We start from the raw sequence: 23,567 nt of genomic DNA on the forward strand, positions 1-23,567 counted from the left end.
GACTTGCTCTGGGGCTGAAGTCAGGCCCTTCACATCCAGCAGGGGTGTGGCCCCTACGCCTGGCCTGGGAGACACCAACCCTACGAGGCTGGATCAGGTTTTCCCTGTGAACAGGGAGCAAGGGGCTTCTCCACACATCGGGGGCTTGATGGCTCAGTTCCCACTTTCTGGAGGCACAGGAGACTTGGAAAATGAGAAGTCACTCATCCCCCGAAAGGCCAGCTACCATCACCTCTGGCATGATGTTCCCAAGCAATACCCCCACCCCAATCAGGCATCTCCCAGCCCTGAGCAATGTCCCCACAACAGGTGCCTCCCAGCCCTGAGCAATGTGCCTTCCCACACACAGGTGCCTCCCAGCCCTGAGCAATGTGCCTCCCCACACAGAGGTGCCTCCCAGCCCTGAGCAATGTGCCTTCCCACACACAGGTGCCTCCCAGCCCTGAGCAATGTGCCTTCCCACACACAGGTGCCTCCCAGCCCTGAGCAATGTGCCTCCCCACACAGAGGTGCCTCCCAGCCCTGAGCAATGTGCCTTCCCACACACAGGTGCCTCCCAGCCCTGAGCAATGTGCCTCCCCACACACAGGTGCCTCCCAGCCCTAAGCAATGTGCCTCCCCGCACACAGGTGCCTCCCAGCCCTGAGCAATGCGCCTCCCCACACACAGGTGCCTCCCAGCCCTGAGCAATGTGCCCCCCAACAACACACAGGTGCCTCCCAGCCCTGAGCAATGTGCCCTGCACGTGCTTTCCAGCAGAGCAATGTCCCTCCTACAAGTGTCTCCCAGCCCTGAGCAATGTCCCAGACAGATGACTCCCAGCCATGAGCAATGCCTTCATTTGCACACAGCCCCAACGCCTGCTAATGGGGTTCCAGGGGGCAGAGGAGCTGGGACACCCAAGGACACACTGGGTGGGTTCCTGCCCCTGGCGGCTGGACACGCAGATGCAGGTGCACACAAGCCAGTGCATGTTGAGGACAAGCAGGTGACATAAGGAACAGCTGATGAGCGCGCTGCAGGGCCGCCTGTTGGCCACTGAGACGTGACTGCCTGGCTGGCCCTGCTATTGGGGTCAGCGTTCCAGGGGCCTGGCAGACATGGGGCTGCTATGGAAAGTCCCAGGGCCGGGCCTCACCCCTTTTCTCAGGTGACAGAGCTAAGGCCAAGCCTCTTGCAAGGCGGCCAGCGCACCCCTCCTGTGCCCGGGACACCCGCACCCTGTGCCCTTGGCCTCAGGAGCCTGAGGGGCGACCTCCAGGCTCTGAAGGCAGGTCAGAGGTCACAAGGCTCCCAAGTCCCTTGCTGACAGGGGAGGGGAACTGGATGCCTCTGGGAGGCCTGAAGTCCTGGCCAGCTCCTTCTGTCAGGAGGACCAAAGCCCCGCACACACTCACGGCTGGCTCCCGCCTCGTGCAGAAGGGCACGCTCCCTACCAAGGGTACCAACTCCCCTGCCCCCAGAGCGAGCCCTCCATTTCCCTGCCTCCACTCACCCCCCCACCACCCTTCCACACATGCACGCACACATGCATGTACACATGTATACATGTGCACATATACACATGCACATAATGTACACACATGCACACACACATGCACGGCTATGATGTACACGCTCGTCTCTCTTGCTCCACTGTGGCCCCAAGTGCCCCTCTCCAGGGGACCCACCCCTCACCCGTGCTGAGAGTGTGGGTCTGGGGTGGGGGGCAGCTCAGAGCCACCTGCTCCCTCAGGGCCGAATTCCTCCGAGGCCCCAGCCGTGTGTTCGCACCTGTGGCTGAGGCCTGGCGGGGCCTGTGTGCGCCGAGGAGGAGGGGAAAACCCTTTCTCCAGGATGGAGACGCCCCTGGGCTGGGCTGGTGCAGCAGCTCCCCCTGGGCAGCCGGTAGGCACCAGCTGTGTCCTTCCTGTGCCCTGGATGGTGGGGGGTCTTGGTGTACCCCTCAGATCAGGCCAGCCCTGCCCATCCTGACCTGGCCCCTGGGAGGTGACCCCTGCTGAGTGTTGTGGGCTCTGCCTGGACGGGAGGGAACATGGGACGTGGGGGCCTACATGCCGGCCCCCCTTCCTGGGCTTCGTCCCCACAGCTGGGGCTCCGGCTAGGCCAGGCCTCCCTTTCTACCCGCTCCTGCAGGCCTGGACTGGAAGGGGCCACCCCCTCCAGAGGGCACTGACCAGCCCGTACCTCCAACAAGGCCCTTCTGAGGGGTCAGGCCCTCTCTAAGTGTCCCTCCAGTAACCTTTAGGTGGCCGCCATCAGCTTCCTCCACTCCGCCTTCCCAGAAGCCGCCTGAGGCTCCCACCTTCCCGACCCGCGGTCTAGTGGCACCTGTGAGGCGCTCCCGGGTCAGGAAGCTGTGCTGTGGCCCGGGCTGGGCTCTGCACCTGCACACAGGCTGCGCGGTTATCACACACATCCCACGCGGCAAATGGGCTCCGAGGAACCGAAGACACACAGCAGGGCAGCCCGGCTCCCCCAGATTGCCTCCCGTCCCCGGCAGACCCCACACACCGAGCAAACAGCGCTGGGCACAGTGGCACGGGGGGGAGGCCCGGCCCTGTGCTCTGGATGTTCTTGGTGGAGCAGGGGGAATAGGTGTGCCCACGACGGCCTCCCCGGGGGCCCAGCGCTCACTCTGCTCTCACTCCAGCCTGGGCCTCACAGATACCCGCTGCAGGGGCTGTGGGAGGCCAGGAGGGCGGGGGATGCTACAGAGGCCCTCAGACACACCAGCGTGGTGAGGAAGTCCAGACAGACACAGCCCTGCCCTCGAGGGCTGGGGGAAGCTGCCCTGGTTAGGAGTGAGGACCGGCCGCCAGGCCCAGACGTGCCCTGTGAGTCAGACTCGGCGCCTAGCCTCAGTTTCTTCATTTGCAAATGGCTCCCAACCCATCCTGGAGTTCCAAGTGGGGCTCCAGGGACCAGAGGACAGCATGGCAGTGACCTCCTTTGTACCGTGTGTCTCCAGCCAGAGTCGCTTAGGCCTGACCTGGGCTTCCCCAGCCTCTCCTGCGCTGCCCAAGTCAGCCCCCCAGGGTCGCTCCGTCCTGACTGGTTTTATGGGTTGGGTGTTGTGTGGGGCTGTTGGTAATAAACGGCCCCCATACCTAGTGGAATTCTGGAAACCACTAATCGCAGGTCAGATATGACACAAAACCTTGAGTGCATGCGCAGCCTCAGACTTTCCTATGGGGGGGCTGCAGAATTGAGACATCTCTGTTGCTGGGGCCGTGAACCTCCACACGGTGTTCTGAGCGGCTGCTCCCCTCAACCGGGGCAACCTGCACAGGGGGTAGCCTGTCTGCGCCCCTGGCTTGAACGATCTTAGCAGCGCCTTCCTGGGCTCAGGATGGACGCACTGGCCCTCTGGAGCGCGCGGCACCGATAACGGCATCGTATTCTGGGGCTTTCCCTCTTCTGGGGGGACAGTGGACGCTGACGCAGGATGCACCGAACCCCTGGTCTCTCGCCGTCTGAGGCTCTGTCCAGAGGACCCCACCGTGCTGCTGAGTTTCCGTCTCACTGGTGAGCTCCATGTGGCCACACGGTGGACTCTGACACACACACACCCCGTCAAGACTGAGGATAGCCACTTGCGGTCACCCAGCCAGGCCAGGAGACGGCCCGTCACCATGGGAGACCTCACTGCAGCGGGAGGCTGGTTTCTCCAGGACACGAGGGACTGCCGTCAGGACTGTGGACCTTCCAGCAGCTTCTCAGACGCGCCACAGTGCACGCCAGGGCCCCTGCCCACCGCCCCGGCCGGCCTGGGCCTGGCCCTCCCTTAGGTGCGCTTACCAGCCTTGCCCTGGGTGCCTGGTCCTTCCGGCGGCCTGCTCGCCCTCGCCTGCCCGCGCACTCCCTCCCGCGCTGCTGGGCAGTCTCAGCAGCTAAAGAGACGCCAAAAATAACCCCGGCACAAACGCTTTCATTCCCACAACAGGTGTGTTCCTAAGTTAGACCGCACACGTGTCCCCAGCTGAGGATTGGGGGCACACGCGAGCACCCCCGCGGCTCCCCCAGCCTCAGAGCCTTGGTGGGGGGGTCAGATGCGACAGAGGCACCCTAACGCAGCCCCTCCTGTCACCCCTGCTCCTTGCTGTGGGGGCTCCGGGATCTGGGATTCACCAACTTTGCCATCCATAACATCACAGAGTGGGTGACAACAGCCACTGTCCAGGAGCTGCACGCCAGGCGCGGGTGCGTGGCCAGGCCCATCACAGAATAATGGCTGTGACAAGGACAGCCCTGTGCAACAGAAACAAGGCACGGTTGTTCTGCCGCCCTTGTTCTTAGAGACGGGAGTGCCGCGACAGCCACACCTGGGCCGTGCTGCCAGGCTGGCTGGTAGTGATGGACCAGAGTCTGTCTGATGGGCTCAAGCACGGCTGCACTCAGTGGTGGACAAAAACTATAAACACCACCTGGTAAGAGCCCGTGCTCCCTGAACGCCCGCCATGGGCCACGCAGCTTGACAGAAACGTCTGCTGGTGACTCAAGTCTGCTGAGCTCTCAGCATGTGCCCGGCCCCACCATCTCACGGCTCCTGGAGATCACCATTGGCACTAGGGGCCATGATGACTTCCATTTTACAGGTGGGGAAACTGAGGCACGGGGGTGGTACCTGGCCAAGGTCACCCTGGCAGGAAGAGTTGCAGCTGGGACTCCAGGTACATGGGGGTCTGCCCTAGCAATGGCTGAGCTACAGGCTGGCCAGGGACAGTGTCTCGCCCCTCCCCTCGGCACTCGCAGTCAGCCCCACTGGCCGTGTTTTGCTGCTGGGGAAGGAGAGCTCAGAGAGGCTCTGCTCCTGCCTAAGGCCCCGCAGCTTGGAGCGGAGGGTCTGTGGGGTGCAACGACCCGGCGGCTCTGCCCTCCTGCGCCCTCTTCTCCCTAAGGAGGCAGGACCAACACAACAGAGGCAATGCTGAGGGTGCGGAGGCCGGGGAGGAGAGCTGAGCGCCCCCAGGGCAGCAGTGTTGGGCCAGCTGAGGGTGCTGCGGTGAAGACCTCTGAGGAGGCCTGCGGTTTTTGTTATTTTACTTACAGAGACAGACCATAGACCATTTTAAGCAGCCATGAAAACGGCCGTGGGGCAGCGTGGCAGGCCCGTCCTCTCGATCTGTAAGCAAAATAAGAAGAACACGCTGTCAGGAGGGGCGTAGGCAGGAGACTCTGCCCTCAGGGGCGCCCGCGGCCGCCTTTTCCTACTTCTCAGAGTGATTTTTGGTGGGGGCATGGGCAGGAGACTCTGCCCTCAGGGACGCCCGGGCCACCATTTCCTGCTTCTCAGAGTGATTTTCTGACGGGGCTCTGTCACCACCTGGGGCCAGGCCACTCCCCTCTCCGAGCCTCAGTTTCCTTCTCTGAGAGTGGGTGATCCCTAAGGGCCGTTTTGGCAGGACTGTTCCGGAGTCTACAAGAACCGCGGCTTCTCTATGAGCAGGGGCGGGGCCCCTTGTTTTCATCGTCCTCTTCCCAGAAGGCCCCTGTGACCCCATGAGCACCATCCTCAGCGACCTGGGCCGAAGCCGCATGTCCTAAAAGTGACCTGAGACTCGGCTTGGAGTCTCTAAAACAAAGCCCTGGGTCAGCGCTGGAGGAGGAAGCACCAAACAGGAAGAAAGATTCGGCTGGGCACGGCGGCTCACGCCTGTAATCCCAGCACTTTGGGAGGCTAAGGCGGGAGGATCGCTTGAGCCCAGGAGTTCAAGACCAGCCTGGGCGACGTAGAGAGACCCAAACTCTACTATACAAAAAAAGAAAGAAAGATTGAATTTGTTCGAGCTGAAGTTAGTGGCGCAGGCCACACGAAGACAGGCTCTAGTAAACACGGGTAGTGAGTTCTCTGTCATGGGGGTAATCAAGGGCAGGATAAAGCCTTAGCCCTTTAAGCGTCCTCCCAGCTTTAGAGGAGCTTGGTCTGGGTCCCTGCTCCTTATATTCCTTCCCCCTCCCCACCCCCCACCCCACAGCAGCACTGCAGCTTCAACTCCAAGATGAATTTGCGCCCAGGGCTGTCACTGGGCAAGAGAAACTTCGGCCCTCAAGTCTCCATTCAGACTCAGTCTCCCATCAGCTTGGCTCAGAGGCCAGTCCCTGGGGAGGAGCCTCCCGGCAGGGCTCTGCAGCTGAGCTGTGGCCCCTGAAGGGCACCCACCACCCACCAGCCAGGGTCAGGGGTGCGGCCAACCACCTGGCTTTCAGGCAACTGTGTGGATTAGGGGATAAACCTGAGGCCACCTCAGGGGTGGCCAGAGCCTCAGACTGATGCTCCTGACAGCCCAGTGGGACTGAAGCATCGGCTTAGAAAAGAAAAAGCACCTGCTTATCTCTTTCATAACCTTCATGCTCCTTAAACCAGCTGGGACCTCACCCCAAAAACATGACCCCAAGGCGGGCTGAGAGTGGAGGGAGCAGGAAGGACCCCAGCCCCAGGCATGCCGGCTGCCCTCACATCCGTTCACAGGTCTCCAGAAGCAGAGCCCGAGGCTCCGCTGATCCCAACCCACCTCCAGCCAGGAGCATCAGACCAGCACCTTCGAAGCAGAGGCTGCTGGTCCCCAGGGAAGAGCAGGTGGGGGAGACGCACCCTTGAGGGTCTGGGGAACCAGGCTCAGCCCACGGTGTTTGTCCCCGACAGTGGGGCCCGAGGTTGTCTGTGGAGCGGGTATTTTAGGCACTGCGCCCACGGCCGGGTCTCCCGTGGTCCGTCCTGAGCATTTCCTCCCCCGGGGCTGGGGTATGCTGCAAATTTAACACACCAGCGGTCTCCCTCTACCTATGTGGGCTCGGTGTGGTCACAAGCTGCCTGGTAGAGAGACGGCCCGTGGTTTGTACCAGACGGGAGGGCTCTTCCGACGAGAGGGAAGGGTGATCCCAGCCCGGCCACATCGCCGTGTGACAAGGACATGTGAGAAAAAGCCCAGCCAGCCTCTCACTAGAAACCATGGCCAGCTCCGCAGAGCCAGGACCTGCATGCTGGGCCCGCCGTCCCCCAGGACCTGCAAAATCGTGAGTGCGGCGTCCCGACTCTCTGAGGCAGGGCCAGCCCCCAGTAAGGGCTGCATGACACGTGGACGCCCCCGCGGGTGCAGGGAGTAGGCGTTAGGCTGTTTGGCTCCTACTGAGTGCTGGGCACATTTCCAGCTGTACCTGCCTCTGGGCGGCACACCTGGGGGCACCCCATTGCTGGGCCACCCCATTCCCCAACCAAGTCGGGAGGCTGACTCGGAGCCAACATCCTACAAACAGGGCCGCAAATCTGCTGCCTGACCGCACAGCCAGTGCTCTCTCCAGATGGAGGGGAGATGATGGCCAAAGCCCTCGGCGGAGCAGGCCCCCAGCCTCAGCGGCAGAGCCAGGCAGTGAGCCAGGCCTGGCCTATAGCCACCCGGTGCTCTGGGGACAGTCGTGACATAAAGAGACTGAGGAAGCAGCTCTTTCTGGCCTGTCGGGGACCCGGGGCAAGCAGGACGGAAGTCTCAGGCTCCTCCCCCAGAGAGGGGCTTCATTTGAGTTTCAGAGCCTGGGGAGGGTCCCCCAGGTATGGGGCTTTCTGGCCTCTGCATGTGGAGGTGGTACATGGAGGCTCCACCCCTGCAGACACTCAGATGCACTCCTGAGCCCCCAGCCTTGAGGGACAGGGATGCTGCCACCCCGCCGGCCCAGCAACTGGGCCACAGAGCACCAATGTCTGTCCTCAAAGCCAAGGCTCTGGGGGTGACTGTGATGAGAACTGGCTGTTCCCTGCCCCACAGCCTCCCAGGGCCCACCATCGGTGGCTCTGTGTGCCAAGCACGGCCAACCCCTTGCGAGGGCCAGCAAGACAAGGCCTGACAGCTTCTCGAGGTCCCACCCTTCCGGCCTCCTGTGCGGAAGCCCCCACCCTGGCCCCGTGCTCAGCCGGGCTGTGGAGCTCCTGGGATCTGAGCCCCTCCAAGGCCAGAGCCGCCTCTGTGGTCCCTCCACGGGGCCTGTACGCAGGTGACCTGCTGTGTGACCCTGCGGAAGCCCCTGACCCCATCCGAGTTCCACGTTCTCTCTGGATGAGCCTGGCATCCCTAGGCCTGCCAGACGAGGCAGGAAGCCTGAGGCACAGCAGCCGGCTTTGACCCGTGGCCGGCCTTGGTGAAAAGCCTGTGTGGACTCACCTGGCCCCACCACAGCCCTGGGAGGACCTGCATTGCAGAAGAGGAAGCCCAGGCCCCCCGGAGGGCAAGGACATGGCCCGGAGCTACACAGTGGGAAGCAGGGAAGCTGGGATTTGAACCGGCCAGAGAGCAAGGACATGGCCCGGAGCTACACAGTGGGAAGCACGGAAGCTGGGATTTGAAGCAGCCAGAGGGCAAGGACATGGCCCGCAGCTACACAGTGGGAAGCAGGGAAACTGGGATTTGAACCGGCCAGAGAGCAAGGACATGGCCCGGAGCTACACAGTGGGAAGCACAGAAGCTGGGATTTGAACCGGCCAGAGGGCAAGGACATGGCCCGGAGCTACACAGTGGGAAGCAGGGAAGCTGGGATTTGAACCGGCCAAGCCTGGGCTCTGGGCCACACGAGCTCCTCACACTCAGGGCTCACAGCAGGTGCCCGCTGGCTCCGGGCAGGGAGCTCAGAATTTCAAACAACACAAGGGGCTCCCCTGAAACACCTGGCCCTCGGCTGCCAGGTGGGGGCTACTTACGTGTGTGTGGTGTGAAGGAGGGGGGGCGTGTGGCCCCCTGGGATGCGGCAGGTGGTGGGGGCGGCATGCTGGGGGGTGTGGACCGGGGCTGCGTCTTCACCTCTGCTGGGGAGTCCGGCATCGCTGAGGCCTTAGCCTTCCTGTCCGCTGGGGCTGCGACCAAAGGAGAAAGAAAGAGTCGGTGAAGCAGGCTAAGTGCAAAGGCCAGGGCCCGCAGCCCCACAGTACCCAACCAAGGCCCCACTGAGTGTCTGCCCAGCGCTGGGGCAGTCTGCCCCAGGTGTCCTGACAGGTGGCTGACTGACGTCCCACGTGCAGGATCACGGGGGCAGAACCAGGCCGGAGGACGGGCTTGGGCCAGCTCATCTCAGGTGGCCGGCCAGGCTGGAGCTGGGGCCCTCAGTGTGTGGCAGCCCTGGGAGAGCCGTGCCCCACTCCAGGCTTGAGGCTTCTACAGACCAGGGAGTGGGCAGTGCCCCGAGGCAGCGGTGCCTTGCTCCCACCTCCATGAGCATCCCCCGGGGGGTGTTCAGACAGACCTCAGCCTCTTCCCCCAGTCCTGATTCAGCAGGTCAGGCTGAGACCCAGAATTTGCATTTCCGGCATGTTCCCAGGTGGCGCTGCTGCTGGTCCGGCCCTGGAAGCCATGGTTCTAAGAGTCCCTTCCACTTTCAGAGGCTAGAAGGCTCCCCTGGGCTGGGGGGCAGGGGACGGTGTCTGCCCAGGGAGAGGCCGGCAGGCAGGCCATTTAGGGCGGCAAAACCTCTATTTTAACCGTCTTCTGCCCCGGTGATTCATAGGACAGCCAAGACAGAGGCGGCGTTGACTTCAGGATGGCCAAGGCCTGGCCACACCGAGTGCGGCCACCAGCAGGCGGATGAGGCGTTGATTTCAGGATGGCGGAGGCCTGGCCGCGCTGGGCGCAGCCCCCGGCAGGTGGTAACGCCAGGACACGTGATTAATCAGAACCTGCAGCTGAACAAGATTCCCTCGTGGGCTGAGGCTCCCTGAAGTCTGAGAAGCTCTACCCAGGGCCAGCTGTGTGCGGAGACGGCAGGAAAACACTCAAGGCGCTGGTGGGCCGGGACTGGGGGGCACTGAGCCCCTTGTGCCACCCAGAAAGCAGGGGGGCAGGAAAACGCTCAAGGCGCTGGTGGGCCGGGACTGGGGGGCACTGAGCCCCCTTGTGCCACCCAGAGAGCAGGACCTGCAGACAAGGCTTCCAGGTTAACCGAAGGGCCTGCAGCACAGACCTGCCCGAGACACCAGGAGGCCAAGCCAGCACCCTGTCTGCGGCATTTTCTGCAGGGGGTGCGGGTGCAAGCCCCAGGGCCTCCCCATTTATCTTAAGGCAAGGTCAGCCAGTGCCAAAGCAAGGCAGAAAGACCTGGTATCCGTGGCTGAGACTTCGGGGGCCTCAGCGGCTTACAGCAGCAAGGTAGGCATCCTCAATCTGCTAAATACTGGACTGCCCTGCACCCTGCTCCTGCTAACACCTGTGGGTCTCACCCACGACTGCCCTTCATCCTGCTCCTGCTAACACCTGTGGGTCTCACCCACGACTGCCCTTCATCCTGCTCCTGCTAACACCTGTGGGTCTCACCCACGACTGCCCTGCATCCTCCTCCTGCTAACAACTGTGGGTCTCACCCACGACTGCCCTGCATCCTCCTCCTGCTAACACCTGTGGGTCTCACCCACGACTGCCCTGCACCCTCCTCCTGCTAACACCTGTGGGTCTCACCCACGGCCCGGGGCATGAAACAGGTGAGGCCACAGTTGGGGGCTGGTATCTGTCGTGTTATTAGTCAACTGTGGGCGCTGCCCCTGCTTCTGCCCATTCCCCATTCCCGGGGCCCCAGCACCATCGTCAGACGGAGAGATCCACCCAGGGCCACGGCCACGCGGACTCTGTGGAAGGTGACGGATAAATGACTTCTACAGCGATCACATGCCAAATACGGCGCAAACCTCTCCTGATCCTCTTGCCGCCGGCTCCTTTTACAGAGGGGCAGAGAGGTTCAGAGGTGCTGAGGTCCTGCCCAACATCTCAGGGCAGTGGTGCCTGGGCTCTAACCGGCCCCTGGTGCTCCAGGCAGGAGTGGAGCAGTCCCCCTCTGCTGGGCCTGTGGGGAGTGGTGGGGGGAGGAAGCAGTAAACAGCCACAGGCCTCGCGGCACCTGCTGTCGCCTCCGCACGCCGCTGGCCTCCCTCCCACGGGGCGCCCTGCTCCTCCTGGCCACCCGCCTGTCCGGAGGCTGATGGCTGGGCACACGTGTGGCCACAGCTGTGGGGGCCGTCAACACTGCCTGGCTGCAGGGCCGGTGGCCAGTCCCTGGTGACAACCAAAGAAGGTGAATGTGGCAGGGCATTCCTGTGGTGGGGGTGTTCCTAGCGGGGGGCGGGGGGGGGCGTTCCAGACCTTCCAGACCAGGCTGCCCTTGGGCCAGTGTGGGTTGGGCATGCCCAGAAGGGAGCAGGCAGGCAAGGATGCGGCCGAGAGCTTCAAACGCCAGGCTGGCTCTGGGGACACAGGTCCAGGATACTGGGGATGCCCCCTGTTTGGACTTTCCAAAGCCCTTCCATGGAGGCGGCTACATTTGAGCCACAAGACTCGAATAAAACAGAAGTGGATGCAGAGAGCCCCACTGGGGAGTGGGCGCCGGGCGCTGGACGGGCGCTCGTAGGATGGACGGACATGATGCATTTCCTAAGGTGGAGAGGGTGGCCAGGAGACCGCTGGGCCGTCATGCCACGGCGCAAGGAGTCGCCACAGCCGTCACCCAACAAGGGCTCATGGCCAACACCTGCGTGCTCATGGCCACCACCGGCGTGCTCGTGGCCACCACTTGCGTGCTCGTGACACTCTGGATCCCGAAGCTAGAGCAGACAGTGCCCTGCCGGCGCCCGGAGCAGTCGGGGACTTCGTGTGGTTCCCTTTGGGCAGAACACGAGGCCGTCCCTTTACTTCAGAGACCTGGACAGAGGCTCACTGCAGGAAGACCCTTCTCGGTGCTCTGCAGATGTCGACGACTCATTGCATCCTCACCGAGACCCTCTGCGGCTGATGCTGCCATCAGCCCATTTTACTAGGAGGGACCAGGCTCGGAGAGATGAAGTCATCTACCCAAGGTCACACCGCGAGTGTGCTGCGGGCCGGGATCGGAACCACGACCTGGTGTTGCCCCCACAGGGCCAGGGCTCGGCAGGACTCCAAAGTCCCCGCTTGTCATCAACACGCTTGCCTCCTTTTAGGCCTCAGGGTACTTGCAAAGAGGCAGCAGGTCTGGGATTCAAACCTGATGCCGAACGGAGGCTGCAGGGGCAGGAGGCACCATGCCTGAGGAACACCCTGGGAGCTGGTGGTGTCCTCCCCTCCGTTCTCCGGGCCCCACCCCGGGTTGTGTGGGGGCAGCTGTGCAGACGATGGGACCTCACGGGTGTCTGTTGAATCCTGTTTGAGTGCTCCTGGCTGTGTGGCCTAGGGAGAGCCTCTTCCTCTCTCTGAGCCTCACTTTCCTCCTCTGTACATGTGGAGGAAGCCAGGTGACAGGAAGATGATGCGGAGTTCCCCACGCCCTGCCTGGCACGCAAGGCAACCAGGCCAAGGCTCATGGAGCAACGTGTGGCCGGGACCTGCTCCTGGCGCTGCCCCTGGCACAGACTCCACCCGAGAAAGCAGAAAGTGACAAGGACCCTCAGAGAAGATGAGGGGTGAGTGTGGAGAGGTAGAGGAACAGCATTTGTAGCCAAGAGAACAGATTGGGAGTTGGCCAGGACCTGTGGAGGGACCTGGGAAGGAGGGGGGTGGGGGTGTGGGCAGCAGGGAGTCGGGAGCTCTGCCCAGCAGCAGCTGGGGCTGTCTCTGGGGCGGGCACATTGTCTCTCTCCTGCTTAAGACCCTTCAGCAGCTTCCACTATACATGGGGCTCCACCAGCCCACACCCACACTATGACACCCATCTCCCTGCTCTCCCCCAGTGCGGGGCTCAGGGCCATGCGCGACCCCCGACCGCCCCTCGTTCCCTCTGGGATTCAGCTTCAACCTCACTTCCCCAGGAGAGGCTGCCCCGCCCCCACGAAGCTCTTCCATCCTTCCCTGTTCAGTCCTCAGGATGTCACCCCACACTGGGGGGTCCTGCCTCTTGTTTGACCTGTTTGCAGGGTCTCTGTGCTTGACTGGGCCCCCCAGGATGCAGCTCGCCCAGGGTAGCCTTCAAAGGAAGGCCCCCAGGGGAAATGCCTCTTTGGGTTCCCCCCGCCCCCGCTTAGGGGCTGGAGGAGAGCAAAGAGGGAAGTGGGGTGAGTGGAGCGCCATGATCAGGGCGGGCCTGAGGGGAGGTGGGGCTGAAGGGGGGCGGGGCTGAAGGGGGGCGGGGCTGAAGGAAGGTGGGGATGAGGGGGCGGGGCTGAGAGCTAGCTGCGGCAGGTGGGAAGGGCTGGGCTGCCCAGCTTTAGAACAGGTGCTTTCTGCAGACATAGGGGGCTGGTTGCTCAGGGCAGGAGACCCATGGCTGCCCTGGACACCCATCTCCTTGGGGCTGGCTGGGCAGGGAGGCATGGTGGGTCCACCCCACCGCCACAGCGGGAGGCTGAGTCCTGCCGGCCTGGCTTCCTCGGGCAAGCCACAGCCTCTCTGTCCATTTCCTTGCCTCTTCAAAGGGGATGGAGATGAGGCCGTGCGCAGCAGGGGGGTCCAGCACTCTCTGTGATCACGCGAAATGGTGGCTATTATTATCCTCCTCTATCCCTGCACGCCCAAGCAGTGTGGGGAGTCTCTGGAGCCTCCCACCGGCCCACAGCTCCACCAAGGCCAACTGCAGGCTCCTCTCCAGGCTAAGACACCGCTAGACGGGCAGCCTCGTCCTTCCTGGGTGCCTGGCTTCCCACCCCATTCCCCTTTGAGGCCCTGCACCTCGGCCACGGGCCATTTCTACTCCCCAGACCCACTTCGAGTCTCGGAGGCCCCGTGGGCTACCAGCCCACGGCTGTGAACCACACAGGAAGAGGCCTGGCCACATCCCCTCGTCCCCAAGACCACTTGCTGACAATGCTCCCTGCTCCATCCGCAAGACAGCCCCGTCCAGACACACGGAGGTGAATGAAGTCATCAAACCCCTTGGAGAAATAAAATCGCACAGAGCTTCCCAGTAGACCTCAGTGTCCTGGTGCAATGGCCCTCAGGCAACCCCGGGGGCTCAGCAGCACCAGAAAGGGGACCGTCTCTGTCTCAAGGCAGAATAGAGAAGTGGCAGGAAGGGCTAATGTCACGGAGGAACCTGGCGCCCCAGGCCTATTCTCAGCACCGTCTGCCCGCTGCCCCATGAGGCGGGCCCTGTCACTACACCCACTTTCTAGATGGGGAAACTGAGGCCCAGAGAGGGTGAGTGACTTGTTCTGGGTCTCAGAGCCCAGAAGCACCAGGGCATGTGCCTGGAGCCCCCAGGAGATTAAACGGTCCCGATGCCAGCCAGCCTGGACCCTGACTCAGCCTTGCTGGGACAGCCCAGGCGTCCAGCCCCACGCTGGGACGCGCGGCCCTGTGGGTGTCACGTAGGCCGAAGGGATGCTGACTCGTACTGGAGGCTGGGGTGGGTGGCCCGTCACCATACAGGGTCTGGGGTAGCACCTGGGGTGGCTGGCTCTGAGGCATGAGCGGAAGGACCATCTTTCAAACCCCAAGGGGTTTTCTTTCCAGAGCTCGAAGTGCCCATAAAAGAGAAACGAGGCCTCCAGCATCCCTGAACCTTACATCAGCTGCAAGGGGACCCCGGTCCCCGAGGACACCCCCATGTATTTTCAAACAGCTCCCGAGGCCCAGCGTTACCTGTGCAGAAGAAAGCATGGAATTTGGGGAGGGCTCCCGAGGCCTGGCCGCCCAGCACAAGGGGGTCCCCGGGGCACCTGCTGTCCCCACCCTGGCTATCCTCCTGTGGCCTACACAAGTATCCTAACCCCTCCCTGGCTCAGAACAGCACTGAGGTCCTCCTGCTGGGGTGGGTGGGGTCAATCTGGGTCCCAGTCCCTTCCCTATGGCCCTGGCTCAGAGGCAGGTGGGCAGCGGGTGCGGAATCTGACGAGAAGGGCTCTGACGCCCGGAGGGGAGGAATCTCATACAGAGAACCAACTCTGTCCTCACGGATTCTTCCGCGGCCCTGAGGGAGAGCCTGCGCTTCTCTATCTTACGAGTGGGGAAACAGAGGCACAGAGCGGCTGAGGAGGGGGAGAGCCAGGTGTGGATCCGGGTGACCTGGCCCAGCTACCCCTTCCCCACTGGCCACAGAGGGCACCTGCAGCCTGGGAACCCCGAGGGGAGGCACCTGCCCTCCTGGCCTCCCTCTGTGGCTTGGGCCTCTGCCAAGTGTCCTTCTCACTCTCCCTGCCCATGGCTGACAGTGGCATCTTCTAATTGTCCCCCCACCCCAGAGCAGGGGCTTTGCCTGTCCTTCCCACCCTCGATGGCTCAGGCACTGGCTCTGGGCACAGTGCGCCCCTCTCTGGGCATGCCTGAGTCTGCCCTGATGTTGGGTTTCCCTCTATGCGGTTTTCCCCAAAGGATCTGGGCGTGCAGGAGCTGGTCAGACGTCTAAAGGAAGAGGACAGGGAGAGGGTGCCAGTTCCTCCCCCAGCCCTGGCTGCAGCCTCATCTGCCTCCCAAGCTCCCACTCATCAAGAAAGTTCCCAGACCTGCCAGACATGGTGACTCACACCTGTCATCCCAGCACTTTGGGAGGCTGAGGTAGGCGAACCACTTGAGGTCAGGAGTTCAGGATCAGCCTGGCCAACATGGTGAAACCCCGTCTCTACTAAAAATGCAAAAATTAGCCGAGCGTAGTGGTGCGTGCCTATAATCCCAGCTACTTAGGAGGCTGAGGCCGGAGAATTACTTTAGCCTGGAAGGCAGAGGTTGCCATGAGCCGAATTTGTGCCACCGCACTCCAGCCTGGACAACGGAACGAAACTCTGTTTCAAAAAAAAAAAAACAGAAAAGAAAAACAAAATTCCCAGACCCTGGAGGCCACTCCCCGGGGCCCATGGGAGAGGCCGTGTCTTTCCCAGACGGCACATCCAGTTCCCAGCGAAATGTCACTAACGGGCCGGGAGAGGAAGCCGCTTTCCAGGCTGGGCAGAGGGAGTGGGAAAGAGCCTGCAATGTGCCGGGGCCGCTCATCCATCACTTCCCCGTCCGCGGGGGCACCCAGCCCGCCCTGCCCAGCTGGGAAACAGCCACAGCCCAGGGCTCCCAGCCCGGGAGTTCCAGAACTCTCCATGGGAGGAGGACCCATGGACACCAGTGCAAGAACTCATCTTTCCGGCCTTCCCCACCTCGTACCCTCGCCAGCTCTGGAGTAACAAGCCCTGCTTCCGCTGTAATCTCCTTTGACCCCTCACAAAAGCCTTGGGGCATAGGACGCTGGGCAGGTAACGCAGGTGACCTGTCTTGAGGCCTTTGCACAGGCAACATAGCAACGGTGATGACGTCCTACTGCGCGCCAGGCCTGACCTGAGCATTTTGTGCAGGACACCTCGTTTCGTGCCCCCGAAGGTCTAGAGGCTGTCAGGTGGGGAAACTGAGGCACGGGCCCTGGGCACCTGGCTCTGGATCCGATCCTCTCCGTGGGTTTGGAATATGCTCCCGGGGAGCGGGGGGCACCAGCTCTGCCCTTGCTGGAGCTGACCACAGGCCCCAGGCAGGGGAGGAGGAGGGCATGGCCTGCAACCAACCCGAGGGCTCCAGGCCTCTCCTCCTGTTAGTCCAGCCGAACCCTCATCCCAGGATGCCCCAAAGTCCAGCCTCAGAGGCCCAGCAAGGCCTCCTGCAAAGCCTTTTCTGGGGCTGTGGTGCAGGCAGGGCTCGGAGATGCTCAGGACAGGTCCAGGATGGGCTCTGGACCCAGAACAGTGCTGTGCCTCAGTTGGCCCCTCCATAAAAGTGCAGAATTAAGGGGCTGAGCTCAGGCTCCGAGCCCTCCAACCTGGGTGGGCAGCCTCAGTGTCCACATCTGTGCAATGGGGGTGAGGGTTGACATGAATGCATGCGTGGCAGTCACTGGCAAATCCCAGGCAACCCTGATGGCGGCTGGGACGGAGGACAGCACTGCAACCCAGGTGACCATGACAGCGGCTGGGACGGAGGACACCACTGCTTTAAACAGCTGTTTATTTTCCTTCAGAATCACACGGTCCCACAGCTTCCTCTGGGAAAGGCACAGATGTGCAAAGAGGAGACCCCGAGAGTCATCTGTCCACGGCCGCCCTCCCGCCTCCTCACAGCCCCGGAGATGGACCACCCCGCACCCACGCTGCCCCCAAGAGGTGAGGTCATCTGAGGTCACTGGCCACGGCCATGCAGCGAGTGAGGGGCAGAGCCAGGAATGGAGCCCCAGCCTCTGAACTCCAGCCTCTACTTGGCCGGGCAGCCGTCCAGTGCAGTGAGCCCAAGCCAAGGTAAACCCATACACTTGGCTTTCTGGGGAACCAGAGGGGCAAGCCACCCTCCAGCACACATTTCCCAAGAGCAGTCCACGGCGGCTCCCACGGCGGCTCCCCAGCTGCTTGGCGAGTGCCACAGTGGCCCGGCTGTTCCTCGCTTGGTGCCTGGCTGTCCCCTCCGGCCTCACCAGCTGTCCCCTCTGGCCTAACCACACGCACTACCCCACACCGGCCTGTGCTGGGCCTCGGTCACTCGCTACACCTGCCCCAGGGCCTTTGCATGGCGGTGTCTCTGCAGGGAATGCACTTCCACCAGGTCCCCGCAAGTCTGCCTCTCATCCTCACGCCTTTGCCGCAGGCTGCCTGCTTCCCGGTGATGCTGCAGCCGGCGCGGCCCTTCGCCCTGGCTCCCCTCCTGTCACTGGCTCTCCCTGTAGCTCTGCCGGTGAGCCCACCCGCCTGTCCTGCTCCTCTCTTCTCCTGTGGATTTCTCCCGGTGAGCTCCAGGAGGGCTGGGCTTCCTCTACAGCCTACAACAGTGCCGGCCACACTGCAGGCATTCAGCAAACACTTGCTGCATGGTGACTGAGAAAACCTGGAAAGGCACAGTCCACTGAGGACCAGACAGTCCCAGCCTCAGTGTCCTCCGGAGCCACCGTCATCTGAAAGCCTGGGGACAGGCAGTGCCCTCCCACCTCAGGAAGAGCTGTGGGGTGAGCTGCGGATGGCGTGAGCAGTGCAGGGTGGCCCTCGCAGCGGGGTCTCTGTGCCACTTTCTGGTGCCCCTGAGGGGCATGTGAAACAGAGGAGAACCTGGTGCTGACTCCGGGAAGGGCCCTGAGAAGGTCTTTGACCAGCATCAGACCCGGGGCTCCCAGGCCAAGACAGAGGCGATGTGAAGGGATGTGGGGCCCCTTCTGGGCTCTAGGATGGTGGGTGTCCCCCCAAATCCCCTCGTATCCAGATGACCAGGAGGCGGCTCCCTCCCCTGCCCCCCACCCCCAGCCTCCAGGGCTGTGCCAAGTGTGGGGATCTGGGGTGGGGAGAGGCGGCCCGAGAGCCTCAGGCACTGCCCTGCGGCCGCCTCCACATCTGGCTTGTATCCAGCCTTCCTGCCTGGCAAATAAGCAGCCATATAAACACGGGGAGCAGTGCCTTCTCTGCCATCGGTCTAGGCAGACCCTCCCGCCCCCACAGGGACAAGAAGCCAAGTCCTATTTCTCTCCCAGGCCCTTCCAGGTCCTCATGGGCCTGACCCAGGGTGGACCCTTCCTCTGGCCCCACTGACTCACTCCTGCTGCCCTTCCCGCCGTGGACAGGAACAAGGGACCCTGATCCCAAGGCCTGTGGGTGATGACGACGGAGGTCATGGGGTTGCCATGGCAACAGAGCGGGGCCGGGTGGCAGGAAACCCAGTTCGCCTCCCGCGCCGCTGCGTGAACCGACTGTGTGAACTCGGGTTGGGGGCCGTCCCCAAATGTGTATGAGTCTCTGGCTTCCCTTGGGTAAGATGCAGTGCCTCTTTGGGTGGGGTCACAGCGAATAAAAAGGCTTTCGTAAACTCAAAAGCCCGCTGTGGCCCTGCCACGGGGACGTCATCTCTGGCGATCTGAAGGACAGGGGCAGGGAGGGAACGGGAACCTCAGGCACCCTCTCCCTGCAGGAACGGAGTTGGCTTTTCCGTCTCCTAATCTGGCCTCAGTTTTCTCATCTGTAAAATGGGAATGGGGATGGAATTCTCGCAGAATCACGGAGGGATAAAGTGCATGAGCTCACGAAAAGCGTCTAGAACAGAGCGCCTGGCCGCTCGCCCTGGCCACCTAGCTGTCATGCTTCGGGCCATCTGTCCAGCCACAACGGCCGCGTGGAGCTGGCGCAGGTGGGGCTTGTCTTTGGCACTGTGCCCAGAGCTGGCCCATAGGTGACAGTGAGCATCAGTGCTGGGGAAGGGGACCAATCGGAGAGCCTCTGGGGCACAGTGAAGACCCCCCCTCCTGCCTCGCAGCTGTGTGGGGGAAGCTCTGTTGCCCAGAGTTGGCTGGCAGGGCCCAGACTGCCCACCGGCTGCCATCACCACCACGAACAGGTATCCAGGGCATGCCTTCAGCCGGCCTGGGTCCAGAGGTCCCATCTGTCACAGAAGTGCTGCTGAACCGTAGCAGACAAAAATCTCACAAACTCCCTCCGGGCCCCGGCCCAGGGCTCCCCGTTGGAAGGTGCACAGGCCAGCCTCTGCCTGCAGGCTGGGCCCACCCATGCCTCCCCAACCCACTACGTGGCTCCAGGCGGACCTGGCCTTGCCTCTTCCTTTCCCAAGGAGAGAAGAAAGCTTTCCTCATGGGTTTTTGAGGACCAAGAAGGCTCTCTGGATAGCTGCACCCTGCAAGTGAACCCAGGGCTCGCCAAAGAAATGCGGAAGATGGGACAAAGTGTGCCGTGCGTCCTGGGGCCAGATGGGGACAGCTAGGCTGGGAGTCTCTCCGTCAGTCTTGGCCAGCCACGCCAGCTGTGCTTCTGTCCCTCCCGTTGGCCTCAGGGCCTTGGCTCCGGCTGGAATACTTTCCTCGATCTCTGCATAGCCGTCTCCTCATCATTCAGGTCTTGGTGCAAATGTCCCTCCTCAGAGAAGCCTTCCCTGACTGCCCATGTCCCTGCCCCCACGCTCTCTGCCACATCATCCATTTTTCTTCTCCAGCCACTCGTCAATGTCTGAAGCCTCCGTCTGTGTTGGTCCTCGTGTTTACGCCCGTCTCCCCCAGGGCAGGGCCCTGAACAGCACCTGGCACACGGCAGGGCCCCGAATAGCACCTGGCACACGGCAGGGCCCCGTAAAGCTTTGCTGACTGGCGCATGAGGACAAAGCCCCCCATCTGCCTCCCCTGGAAGCCCTGTCCTCTGCAGGTTCAACGGGGTGGCTGGCTGCTGCAGGACAGAGCCTGTGCTGGGCTTGAATCGAGGCCTGCCCCCTCTGCCGTGTGAGCCCAGCAGGCAGCTCCCCTCATCCATTAAGTGGGAGGAACACCCCTCCCGGGGGTGCGTCTGAGGAATAAGGAGCTACTTGAGTCTGTCCTGCAGCAGGAGCCCAGGGAATGCCGGTCATGGCTATTCAGGGCCCTCTCCTCCAAGGCGCGTTTCCTGCTAATGGCCTCGATTTCCCACCCTGCCAAAGCCCCTGCCCTTTCGATGGGATTGCAGCTCTTCCGGTGCAGAGGCGGGGTCCACTTCCTTGCCCCCTGGATCTGGGCTGGCCGGGGGACTTGCTTTGGCTGGGGGGCAGGATGTGGCACAAGGGATGTCAGATGACCCTGAGCCTGGACGTCAGCGGCGGGCAGCCCCACTAGCCCTCTGTGGAGCCCCCACGTGAACATGCCCAAGATGAGACACACACAGGGCAGGGTTGGCCCGGCCACTTGGTGGAGCTGGACTGACTGTGGCTGACCACGGACCAGCCAGCAAACCCAGCCACGCCCAGAAGAACCACCGCCGAGCTTGCCAAAACCACCAACCTAAAGAACTGTGAGCAAAAGAACGGTGGTTGCTTTGAGCCACTGTTTGAGGGTAGCTTGTTACACGGCGATAGCTGACTGATACACTTTGGTACTTAGAACCTCAACATATCAGAGCTGCAAGGGACCTGACAGACAATCAAATTTCACAGCTGGTGAGAGGGAGGCTGGGAAGCTGGAGAAGAGAAGTGATCCATCTTGTCTCTAGCCAAACCAGGCCTCAGATGCCAATGCTGCACTTGCCCTCTGCAACTCCACACCTCATTCCTCCGTGGGGGCGGTCTCAGCCGGGACCAGCAATTCCACCTTCAGGAATGCATTCTCTGGACATGTGCACAAACAGTGATCTACAAGGATGTTCGTCACAGCATCGTTTATGAGAATGACAAACGGAATAAATACGATGACTCCTCAGAGAGGGCTGGGTAGATAAATTATCTACTCGACGCAAAACTAAGGAACCTGAAAATCACACCGTGGCCACCTTCATTTTGGAAAGCTGTTTGTTGGTATCTGCTGACTGGAACAGTCACAGCTGCTGGAATAGCCGGCTCACTCCTGGGCACAGAACCTGCAGAAGAGCCAACTCACAGACACAGGTGCCTCCAGAGCAACGAGCCACAGCTGCACCGGCCACTTCCTCAGCAAGCGTGCACCGAGGTAGAGGGACACGAGGCTGCAGCATGGCCACACAGTGGAATACAATACAGCAAGGAAAAAGGACAGGCCCACCAAGTACAACACTGCACACGGTGTCGCAAACACGGTGGCCAGGCCCCGCAGAGCATGTGATGCGAGAGTCCGTTTCTAGAAAATTCAGAATCAGGCAGCAACACTCTGTGATGCCAGAGGTCAGAAATGGCGGCCACCCTGACAGCGCAGTGACCAGAGGGGGATCAGAGGCCTTGGGGGCAGGTCGGAAAAGGTTTGTCAGGCCCGTAGCCGTGTGCACGTGATGCTTTGTGGAGCACACTTCTGTGTGCAGTGCCACGAGCATACATTTAATTGCAAAAATGATGTCACGGGACGCTCTCTATTGACATCCCCTATGAGTGAACATCAACAAGGCGACAAAGCATGAGGTTCTATTTTGGAAATAAAAACATGCACAGAAAGACGACTAGACCAAAAATGTGATCATGGTTGCCGGGCAGGACGCTGTCGCAGCCATCACACTCTTGCCATGTTTTTAAAGCGACCAGGGTGAGTCTGGGCCTGTCCTCTGGCTTAAGCCCAGAGCCCCAAGCCATCAAAGGTGCCATGAAAGGTGCCCTGACCCTCTGCCCTGCACCCTGCGGACAGTGCCCAGAGCCTGGTCTTCTACAGCACCCTGCCGATTGAGCAAAGCCTGGAAAGGCTGGGGGAGAGTGGTGAGCTCAGAGGCTGGAGTGAAAAATCTTCCCTGCTCCCCAAAGGGCCGCAAATGGGACCCAGATGTCCGGGGCCTGCTCGCCCTGCGGCCGCACACAAAGGAAGCACATTCCTCGCCCAGCTGCTAGAGCTGCACTGCCAACAGCAACTCCCTGAGCGCCCTGGGGGAGGCGGCCCCGGCATCTGGGCCGCCGGCTGCCGGGGCGGGGTGGGTGTGGGGGTGTGGCTGCCAGCCGGGGGCAGGGGTGGAGGAAGGGGCGCTGTCCTTACCCAGCACTGGCCCTGGCACCCTGGGAGTCCTGGGGGTAGCGGGTCCCTTCTCTTGTCTCCATGCCCCCAAGCCACCAAGGGAGGCAGCCGAATTGCAGACAAGCAAGCTTCCGTTGAGGATCCGTGTGCTGGGGGTGCCGCCAGGAGGAGGTGTGGGTGTGGGGTGGGGAGGAGATGGGGCTGGGGGGCCTATGGGTGGGCCGGGGGTGGGGAAACTGGTGGGTGGTGGCCTCCTGCTCTGGGTCTGCCCATCTGAGTGAATTCTCCAGTCTGATCTCAACTCAGAGGAGGGACAGCTCCTTCAGGAGCTCCACAAGCAGCATGGAGGGGGGAGTGTGGAAAGGAGAGCGTGGAAGGGGACAGCGTGGAGGAGGAGAGCGTGGACGGGGACAGCGTGGAAGAGGGGAGCATGGGGGGGGGAGCGTGGAGGGGGGAGCGTGGATGGGGGGAGCGTGGAAGGGGGAGGGTGGAGTGGGGAGCGTTAAGGGGGAAGCGCAGAGAAGGAGCAGACACGTGGGCTGGACACAGGGTGGGCGGGTGCCCTGGTGGGCTGTGTGGCTGGTCACCTCAGTCAGAATCTCGCCCTCTCTGGGCCACTCCCTGCCACCTTCCCCTCTCAGGAGCGTCATGGTGCCCTCTATCCATTAGGTGTCACGGTGCCCTCTATCCATTAGGTGTGTGTGCATGTGAGTGTGCATGCGTGAGTGTACGTGGGTGCATGGGTGTGTATTCATGTGTGTCCATGGGTGCCTGTGTGCATGGGTGTGTATCCGTGTGTATATGTGTGCACTCACGTGTACACGTGGGTGTATGTGTGCATGTGTATTCATGCATGTGTGTATTCATGTGTGTGCATGGGTGTGTGTCCGTGTATATGCACTTACATATACATGTGGGTGTATGTGTGCGTGTGTATTCATGCGTGTATTCATGTGTGTGCATGGCTGTGTGTGTATATGCACTTACATATACATGTGGGTGTATGTGTGCATGTGTATTCATGCATGTGTGTATTCATGTGTGTGCATGGGTGTGTGTCCGTGTATGTGTGTGCACTCACGTGTACATGTGGGTGTATGTGTGCAGGTGTATTCATGCGTGTGCATGGGTGTGTGTCCGTGTATATGCACTTACATATACGTGGGTGTGTGCATGTGTATTCATGCATGTGTATTCATGTGTGTGCATGGGTGTGTGTCCGTGTATATGCACTTACATATACATGTGGGTGTATGTGTGCGTGTGTATTCATGCGTGTATTCATGTGTGTGCATGGCTGTGTGTGTATATGCACTTAC

At 61.7% G+C, this 23,567-nt stretch overlaps 1 protein-coding gene across 5 annotated transcripts in view; it reads right to left on the reverse strand.

Annotated features, from left to right (window-relative positions):
- The window catches only part of CBFA2T3 (CBFA2/RUNX1 partner transcriptional co-repressor 3), a 68,049-nt gene that overhangs the window by 19,205 nt on the left and 25,277 nt on the right, over positions 1–23,567 (reverse strand). For 2 of the 5 annotated variants that reach the window (XM_055364521.2, XM_055364519.2), the window contains exons 2-3: positions 8,690–8,842; positions 5,051–5,125 (exon numbers count right to left, since the gene is read on the reverse strand). In XM_055364521.2, coding sequence (XP_055220496.2) covers positions 5,051–5,125; positions 8,690–8,810 — 196 coding nt within the window. In that variant the 5' untranslated portion in view covers positions 8,811–8,842. Of the gene's footprint in view, positions 1–5,050; positions 5,126–8,689; positions 8,843–23,567 lie in introns of those variants that run through there. The other 3 variants (XM_055364523.2, XM_055364522.2, XM_055364524.2) reach the window with 2 other exon arrangements.

The sequence above is a fragment of the Gorilla gorilla genome, chromosome 18 (genome assembly GCF_029281585.2).
Source record: "Gorilla gorilla gorilla isolate KB3781 chromosome 18, NHGRI_mGorGor1-v2.1_pri, whole genome shotgun sequence".
NCBI lineage: Eukaryota > Metazoa > Chordata > Mammalia > Primates > Hominidae > Gorilla > Gorilla gorilla.